This window comes from Cricetulus griseus, chromosome 5 (genome assembly GCF_003668045.3).
Source record: "Cricetulus griseus strain 17A/GY chromosome 5, alternate assembly CriGri-PICRH-1.0, whole genome shotgun sequence".
Lineage (NCBI taxonomy): Eukaryota > Metazoa > Chordata > Mammalia > Rodentia > Cricetidae > Cricetulus > Cricetulus griseus.
In genome coordinates this window covers 176,464,737-176,474,992 of record NC_048598.1, presented here as the reverse complement: position 1 = coordinate 176,474,992, position 10,256 = coordinate 176,464,737, and the positions used below count along the sequence as shown (strand labels likewise).

Genomic DNA, 10,256 nt, shown 5'->3' with positions numbered 1-10,256 from the left:
TCATTGTGATCTCTGAGCACAGTAGTATGTGGCAGTATCTTCAGTGTCCACACTGGAGATCTTCAGGGTTACCCGGTTGTTGGAGGTGTCCTTGGAGATTGTGAGCCGGCTCTTCCGAGATGGGTTGTACCTCTTAACATCATCCCACCAAATGATTGCAAGCCCCTGGAGACTCTTCCCTGAGGGTTGTCGGACCCAGCCCACATCCATACCAGAAGTGCTCAGTGAAAACTCAGAGAAAGAGCAGGTCTGACTGAGGTCCTGGGAAGGAGGGAACACTCCAGGGCCAGACTCCTTCAAGGTAACCTGGGATAGGACATCTGTGGGGGAAAAAGTAGAAGGTAAGGTTGGCACAGAGTGAATTATGGGAGTTCATAGAGTAGAAATCCACGGCAGTCACATGCAGGCACAATCAGCAGCAGGAATGAGGAGGCAAACAGGGCCATGAGTGCACACCAGTGAATGCCCAGGCCCAGCTTTGACTTTTCAACCTATGCTTGGGTGGAGACAGGAGGGATTTGCATTCCCTCACCAGGAGCTGACTCTGATGGAGGACTTAAATTATGTGTCTCAGGAGGAGCCAGTCTGTGATGCTGATCCCTTTACTTAATTAAAAAAAAAAAACCCTGTGCTGAACCCTGTGGCATGGCGTGTTTGACTCATGGGCCACTTTTCTAACTGACAACATCAGTGAGTTCACATCTGCATCAGTCCTGTTGTGTCTGGAAAGCATTGTCTCCTTGGTGTCCTCCATTCCCTCAGGAATTCATCATCTGTGAGCATCCTCTTTTGCAAGGCTCCCTAAGCTCTGTGGGGACAGATTTGAAGGAGACATCACATTGAATGTTCCAAGATCTCTCACTCTCTGCACATTCTCCAGTCAGTCCCTGAATTTAGGAATATTGCAGGAAGTTCTCTGATGATGGCTGATCTATGGATATTTGCAGAATGTCGTTGGAGTCATGTGATGGCTAGTTCTTTAGGGTAACAAAATACTTATTTTTTTTTCTCTAGGTATCATTTGTTAATCTTAGGTTCTTGGCCACCATAGTGTCAGGATTGGTTCCATCTCGTGGAGTAGACCTTAAATATAATCTATATATTGGTTGGTGCATACCTCAAGTTTTTGGAAACTATTGTATCTACATGTCCTATAGCCATGTCAGGATTGTACATCTAAGGGTTTATAACCATTGTACCATATTTTCTTCTTCTGTTTTTCTACTAACAGATATCTACAATGTTTTTAATTCTGTCTATTATGACTAGAACAGCAATGACCATGGCTGAGCAAGTGTCTCTAGTAAGATGTGGAGTCCTTTGGGTTTATAACCAAGAGTGGTGATTTTGGATGGTGGGATAGATCTATTCCCCAGCTCCTGTGGAACAGCCACACTGATCCCCACATGGCTGTACACAGGGGATGACTTGGCAGTCTGAGGTGTTTGGACTTTAAAATGACTCCCCCAGCAGACACCAGATAAGTCTTAAAGTCATGTCTTTACAGCCACTAACAGATGCCTTCCTGGTACATCAGAGAATTCCATTGAGTTGGGGGCCAGGAGTGGAAAAATCTCCTGCCTTCTGGTCATTCCCGGCACCCCAGTTGGAGGAAGAGAGGAGTGTACTTTATACAACCATTGCTGTGTCAAGTAGTATTTTAAATTCACCATGGATTTGCATAATCTCTAACATTGAATTGGCCTGGGGATTCATGTCTGCCATGAAACATTAAGCACATATTTCTCCCATGTTAAGGACATGGAACTTGTACTTGTCATGGGGGGTGATGGGGGAGGTCCTTCTGTGTATATGTTTGTCTTATTGGTTGATAAATAAAGCACTGTTGGCCAATAGGGAAGCAAGATAGGCAGGACTAGGAGAGAAGGAGGATTCTGGGAAACATTTTAAAGAAGAGAGTCACGATGTGATCTCAGGAAGAGCAGACACATAAGGCTAGCATCCTAGGTAAGATAAGTCCTTATAAAAATATATAGATTAGTAGTTATGGTTGATAATTAAGACTGAGAGAGCAAATAAGTAATCCTAGTCATTGAGCAGCAGCATTGTAACTAATATAAGACTCTGTGTGTTATTTGGGGTCCTAAGCAGCAGCAGAACCCAGCAAGCTAGCAGAAAGAGTTATCGTTACTGGGGGTATACAATACAGGGACATGCAAATTGATGTTATGTGATATGGGTTATCACACTGAATCCAGCACTTGAGATGACTAAGCACCCTTGTCTCCATGCTTGTTACTCACACACTAGTGAAAACCAAATACTCCATAGCATGAGGACGAGGAGCTGGTATCCAATGACTGTAGAGTTGATGCCATAGCAATGTATGTCCATGTTTTGTAGAGACTTGGTACTGTAGAGCTGGGTACTTAGAGTGGAAATGCAATAACTGTGGCAGCCTAGACTAAGGTATAATATCAGAACCTGCCTCCAATAGCATGCACATGCCTCCAGTTGATAAAAGTGACCTGTAAAAATAATTTAATAATACATGTGTCCAATTTATAGGAATCATACTAACAAGGCAGTGAATTCTGATGTAAATATGCCTTTCATTCTAAGGAATGGGAACTTGTGCAGGGCCACATTGTCAGAGTCAACAACATACCTTGAGGTCATTGAAGACTTAAGACTATGAAAGGGAGTTTTTATTTGCACAGATGTTGGTGATTTGGAATTGACAGGTCAACTGTGTTATACTTTATTCTCAGCTGTTGCTCCAAAACTTCTCATCACTCAAAATTACTATATATTGTCTATAGGGGAACCTGTAGCCAACCTGAGAGGGCATGGTCAGGGTGACATAGAGTAAGAGTTTCAGTTGGCTGGGTTTCGCTTTCAGTTTTCACTGTTTCGGATTGCTCTACAGACTGCTGCCATGCCGGCTGGTTAGGTCACCCGGTAAGTAAGGCTTTTCCCTATTAAATTTCCTTATATTTCTACCTGACTCCGTATTGGTAATATCCCACTTTAATTATCATCATAATTCATCATCACAGTTTTGTACATTTATTGTCTTATTAAAGAAAAACTGTGTCAGCAGGGAGTTGGTGGCACATGGCTTTAATCACAGCACTCAGGAGGCAGAGGCAGGAGGATCTCTGTGAGTTCAAGGCCAGCCTGGTCTACAAGAGCTAGTGCCAGGATAGGCTCCACAGCCACAGAGAAACCAATAGGTTCTATCTACACACACACAGTTGGAGTCTTTCACTAGTACACCAGAAGCCTCCAGAAAACTTCCAAATAAAACTAATATAACTTTCCTCATTAGTCATTAATGCAAATAGATTCCCAGCTGAGTGTGGGTCCTCAGGAGTTTCTCTCCATCCATGTAATAGTTTTAAATATTGTTATATTGTCTTTAATGGTGTGAACAGGAGAGACATGCACCAGGGAGTATGTGTGATCCTCAGAGGACAACTTATGGCATTCAGTTCTTGTATCCTATCATGTGGGTCCAGGCAATGAAACTGATGTTGCTAAATTTGCCTGCTCAGGTACTTCACAGGCTCTGACAAAAGAAAATGTACTCAATGGTATTTTTTAAAATGTACTTTCTCATCCCAATAAATATGAACAAAATTAACAAAAAAGCATAGTTTGGCAATGAATACGTTTTGATAAGTTAAATAAGCTTTTCTATATTGACGTGCAGTGACAAGGAAAATTTTTGCTCTCCAATTTCTGAAAGTTAGATGAAGTTTAAACCCAGGGGAAAAAGCATGGCATGAGGGTTCTAAGGTAGACCAAGGTATTCTAGAGCAAAATCCACTTAAGCTAGGTCTACAGGAAATGTTTTACACAGATACTGTATGTGGAATGAATACCATAAACTTCTCACCCCTTACATGTTTTTTAAGCTTTTCTCTCATTTTGTTGTAATTTTTCAAGATGTCACATATGAATTGGGGAACTTTAGCACCAAAATCAAGTTTCTCATAGTCCATCTAGTTTCCCCTTCCTCCCCACTTAAAAAAAAAAGAAAAAAGAAAAGAACGAAATCACAAGTATCACTTATGTCAAAACCTTTGTCCAACTATTTCAAACTTCCTCCCTGAAGACCTACACAAACCCAGGCAAGATTAGTCAACAGGGGTTCAGGCTGGAAGAAAAAGGTTTTGAATGTCAAAATATGACAAATCCATAGAATATATTATTTTATGTTAAATTATGATCTTCATATTAATCTTAAAATTTTGTGACGTGTCTTTCCTTTTTTCCACAGTTTTAATATATTATTCTTCAACATTTTTGTAACTTTACACATTTTTTGGTTAATTTATTTTTTAAAAATGAAAAATTAATTTTAAAAAATGCAAAAAACTGTTGGATTATTTATTTTAGAAATTCTCCCCTTTGTGTTGGATGGCAAATTGAATTTCTTCTCCTTAGGCCTTTCACAGGTAGGACTGAGAATGTATTACAAGTTCTGTGACAGTACAGAAGGAAACCACCTTTTATGTATAGCTTCTAAAAGGGAAAACAAAAAAGAGAGAAACCCTTTGACTTTATGTGCCCATCTCAAGACATTCTGCTCGCAGATTCGAGGTTCTGGTTCCAGGTTGGAGTTTTCCAAAGCTAACAAACAACTGGCACACACACATAAAGATGAATGTAATTATTATTCCTCTCTTGCTGGTCACTACGGTCACTTTCTATTTCTTTTTCTTTGTGTGAATTTGTTTAAAAGAAAAAACACTTTTTGTAACAACTACTTGCAATTTAAAAAAATCAATAAACCCAGTTTTTCAAGAAAAAATGTGTTTTCTCGTATAACTGTGAATTTTATTTAATTTGTCTTTTGCATTTGTGTCATGGTTACAAACTTGTGTTTTTATATTTTGTGTGTGCTTGTGTGTAAGAATATTGACTGTTTTATATTTGTTTGGTATTTCCTTTCTTAAAATATTTTTGTCTATTTGTTTTTTCTTTGAGAGAGAAAGACAAGGTGTAGTGTTGGGTAGAACAGGATACACGAAATGTCTAGGAGGAATAGAGGGAGGGAAATCAGATAATCAGTGATCAGAATATTTGTAAAAATTTTTCAAAAATATTTGTAAATGTAAATAAAACTGAATAAAATAAACAAGAAAATATAAACCCATAAAAAGATTTACATAAAACATTTACTATTTTCCAACATTGAAATATCACTTGTCTATAACAACAGGTGCAGGTCAGCTGGTAGACTCAAGAAAGGAAACCACAGAGGAAAGGAAAACACAGAGTCCCTGCATGTCAACCTTATCTCCCTACTGAGGATTCTTGGCTCCATTGCACCCCCTGCAGGTGCTGGTCTCCCATGCAGATTTGTTTGTCATTTACAGTCAAGTGGCACTGGTTCCCTTGAGCAATATATCTCTGCAACCTCAGAGCCCACAGAGCTCAGGTACAGGGATAAATGGCTCTTGTCTAACAGGAGATGCTGATGCTTCTATGAGAGACTGATTTTAAGTTGGGCCTGTATGGTCATCAGTGTCCTCTCAATGCCAGGCTCCTCTATGGTGGACCCAGTTCTACCAGTTCCCACAGGTAAAGAGACACCAGGAGAGAAATAGGTCTTTACAACCTTCATCAGGCTACAACTGGGAGAGAACAACACCTGAACTCAGACAAGCACAATGAATCTTGAGCTCAGATATAGTCCCTCATATATCCACGCATAGATTCCTGTGATACTCTGATACAGGAGTCAACAGAAAATGAGGCAACACTGTATACTCGCAGACCAGTTAGCCACTTGAGAAAAATATATTCACATGCAGATGGAGAAAAAAGTCAAGTCAGTTTGAACTGGGGGTCAATATATTTTCCATTGTCTCATGAGTATCAACAAATACTGGTTTTCAGTAAGACTATTCACTATCTATGTTTTTTGACAGGCAAAGGAGACACAGCATGACAAGGAGAGTTCAAAAAGCCAGTAAAGGAGCTGTAGACAGCCCCTGTACGCACTGTGAGGAGTCCTACAGGAGGAGCAAGAAACACAGCTGTCACATATAGGCAGAGGGCCTTAGTCACTTCCTTGCAGGCTCCCTTGCAGGCTCTCTGTGAGGCGCTATAATCCCAGGTTAGTTGATACTGTGAGTTTTCTTGTTGTGTCCTTGACCCCTCTGGCTCCAACATTTCTTTCTCCCCCTCTTGTGTTGGATGCTCAGTGGGTCTGTATCTGGTTCCATAAGATGCTCGATGAAGCATCTCTGATGTCCGTTGGGTTAGGCACCAAATATTAGTAAAGCGGCATTTTAATTCACCATACAGTTGCTCCCAGGGAACAGAGCGGAACTGTAACAACTTCTCTGCCAAACCCCTTTCATGCTGGAACAGAGCTGATACACAGGGGAAGCCTTCCCTGGAGCAGGGCTGTAAGCTGCTATGCTTACTATGACCTGTGCTATTCCTTGGCTCCCAAGCTCCGGGATACCTTTCCATATGAGCTGTGTAACACTCAGTATTCTGTGTATCCCGAGTGACAGAATACATGTCCAATCTGATCTGCCTAAATGCCTATGATAGGAAAGGTAGAGCATTTCCTCTCAGGGGCCTGTGCTTAACTAACATTACCAAAGGTCACACAGAATGTCTGATTGCACTCTTTGGAAGCTTGTTTTGTGTGTCTTTGAGATCAATGACGAGTGTTAAGAAGCTCCTAGACAGTGTCTTATAGTCCTTCTTTGTGTATTAGGACCACAGTTATGCACATCCAGCTTTGGGAATCATCTCTGGAGATGGTGAATCTGCCTTTCACCGAATCCACTTAGTAGGTTACATAATTACTAGGTTTAGTGCCTATGCTGGCAACCCACTCCAGCCCCTTTCCTGGAGCCTGGCGGATCCAGTGCATGGCAGCATTACTGAGTGTGAATCCAGAGGCCGCACAGGAGAGTTTCAGTGACCCTGCAGGCTTTACCAATCCTCCACCAGACTCAAACAGCTGCTCTGTTCACCTGCAAACAGAGAGGATCCTGATGAAGAAACTGTCACAAACTCTACTGCCTCTCTCACCCGTGTCTCCTCACACACTCAGCATCCCATGTTATCTACCTTTTAAAAGAGCAACAAAGAAAACCCAGTGCAGCCCCAACCCCATGTTGATTGTCGTGTTTTCAGTGCTGCTCACTGAATGGGAAGACAGGGCTAGAGTCCTCTGCCTGACCTACTGGGTGAGGTCAGGGCAGGGCTGGTTTTCATGAGCAAAGTGAGGCTGTATTTGTATATCTTCCTGATATATATTATTCTCTGGTGTGTGTGAGCCTTACAGGCCTCAGGTAATTGTGCAAATGTCTGAGAGAAAATGAACCAGAGAGGACCATGTTTTCATTAAAATATTATTCATTATTTTTATAAAAATATTCAACATCCTTAATTTAATTTTTTCTTCATATTACATGAACTCTTCACTGCTTATCTTATCAGATATTATACAGTAAGTTCATGGAAGTTTACATATTAAACATTACAATTTGAAAATTCAATGGGAAATAATGTAAAGATGGATGAATACTGAAGTGTACATTACATTACAGCATTGAAGCTAGGCTGGGACAGCATGAAGAGAAAGTTTAACATGCACAAGACACAAGTTTTATCCTCATCATAGAATACATACATATATATATATATATATATATATATATATTATACACATTAAATAAACATTAATAGTACAGAACCTAATCCTCGTGAAATACTGAACACATCAAAATCTTCTTTTACCTTTATGCCACATGTTTGTTTTTGGGGTGTGTTAGTTAACATCTTTGTCATTTCTGCCATTAATTTCCTCAAACTAAATATAGGATCCTTGTCTGTGATTACAACAGCAGAGAGAAGAATCTGTTACGTGGTCTGTAGTGCAATGGTTTATGTCTTCCAATCTCTCCAGTCCCCTGAGGATGTAGGATTTTCTTGGTGGTTGTGGGATCAGTTTTAAGGTGCCCCCTAAAATAGTCACCCTGTAATAGAAAGGAGGGTTGGGAAGTAATTGTTTAATGGATTAATTAATTCAACTATTACAGAAACAGCATTATGACGTGATTGATTCTGTGGCACTTGCAGGAAAGTGACTTCATTTAAAGCAACTAAATGCAGTGAGTGGCTGATCTGAAGTCACTTCTGTTTTGAGTCCTTGGATGACCAAATGATTTCTCTGCCAGGTTTGACTCATTTAGCCTGGTTATGTGTGAGTCGGCAAAAGGAAGAAACTCCAGACACAAGCAGTGACCAGCTGCTGTTCTGTCTTTGCATCTGTTCCTTAGGACCATAAATGGCTGAGGTGTGGTCACCCCCTGCTGGCCTGTGCTTCATATTCATCAGGTTGATCTGTTATGGGAGTTGCTTCTGATCAGGAGTATGGCTGATCTATAGGATCCATCAAGTCTGGAATGTGGATATTAGATTCTTCTGCATGGTCTTTGTTCATTTCTATGACCTTTTCACAGTTAGATGGTGTCATCTCAGTGGGTTTCTTCTCACAAGAACTTCTGGATAACACTCATGCACAGTTTCTCGTAGTCATGATCTAGTAATATTACTTGCAGCAGACTGGAAAAAATAAATCCACATAAAAGTAAGCATGGATGTTTGGACTGGCATCATCATGATACTTAGAAATTGAAGGTATATAAAATATTATATTGATTCCATAACTACAGGTAGAGGTGTATAAAATGCAATGATCCCACTTTGATATCGGCTGTGATAAGGGCAAAGCAATAGGGGAAATTTCATTTGATGTTTCCCTAGCATGATTTCAGGGTCCTAGTGCTCAGCTGTTCTATAGAAAGAACCTTGTTCTCAACCCAGACCCCTGATGATCCAGGACTGTGATTTGTATCAATTGATGACAAAAATCTATTTTCTTGTCTGAACGTTTGTCTCTCACTCCAAACAAAACAAAATGGAAATTTTCAGCTTCGTAAACTTGCAGTTTTTAATTTGCTGTTTTCCCTGTTTTATTTGTTATGGAAATTCTGTTACAGCTCCTCTAGCAAACTGAGAGGAACATTTTAGTCTGAGAGATATGTTTTTCACTGGGGAAGGACATGACTAAGAGAGAAAAGGCTGAGCAGAGGATGTGTGGTCCTTCTGAGTGAGGACAGGAGTGACAGAGGGTGTTAGTGGTGGCTGTTTTTCAACTCAGGTTCCCTTTTGTTCCTTAATAGTTGAGCACGGGATTTTTCATTTTTATAAACCCAAAAAAAAAAACTTATAACATTTACTGTTATTCATACAATGTATTTTGTCAAACCCCCATCAAACTCTTGTCAGATATTTGTTACCTTTATCCAATCATCTTTATGTTCTCTGTCTCTGTCTCTGTCTCTGTCTCTGTCTCTCTCTCTCTTCCCCTGGTACTTCTTTTTAAATAATAGAAACTAGTGTTTTAATTTTTCCAACTTTTTTATTTGAATTAGAAAGAGGATTGTTTTACATGACAATTCCAGTTCCCTTCTCCCACCTGTCCTCCCCTACCTCCCCCAACTAAAACCTTATCTGTCACATATCTTCTCTGCTCCCCCTGGATGATGAGGCCTTCCATAGGGTGTCATCAGAGTTTTTCGTATCCTTTGGGGTAGGGCCTAGGCCCACCCCCGTGTGTCTTGGCTCAGGGAGTATTCCTTTATATGTAATGGGCTCCCAAAGTCCACACATATGCTAGGGATAAATACCAGGCTTCTACAGGAGGTCCCATAGATTTCTGAGGTTTCCTCACAGAAACCCATGTTCCTGGGGTCTGGATCAGTCCCATGCTGGTATCTATTCTTTTCCCATTTACCAATAACACAGATCCACTCTTACAGCCCCAAACACTTACACTGTCTCACGTGCACTCACGGAAATTCTATGAAGACTGGAGTCTCTCCTATCATTATGTCCATGTAGCACCTACCCCCAATATAAATGGGGACCACTTCCAACAAACTGCCTTTGCTTGCTTTAGGCAAATCACATTGGACTATGAAACAGGCTTTTATTTGCCCATATGCTGTTTATTTCTCTCTTACTGGAATAACCTGTAGTATAGCTTATTCCCAGCTACTCCAGCAACAGCTCCAGACACTTGTATTTAAGAGATATGTATATCATGATGGATTGCTGCAGATTGTATTATTTTGTTTATTAAAAATGAATCATGTTGAAGGAGGTGGTCACTGTTAGAGGTCTGATCAATGTATGGAGTATTCTAAGACAATCCTAAATCAGCATCACTTTATTCCCACAGTATTTACAAT

General features: G+C 40.4%; 1 gene segment (V, D, J or C); it reads right to left on the bottom strand.

The window, feature by feature from the left end:
• On the bottom strand, nt 1-2,901 carry LOC113838252. The segment is given in 2 exon segments: nt 1-320; nt 2,871-2,901. Coding segments are annotated over 2 exon segments (351 nt in total).
• Nucleotides 2,902-10,256: the final 7,355 nt, after the last annotated feature.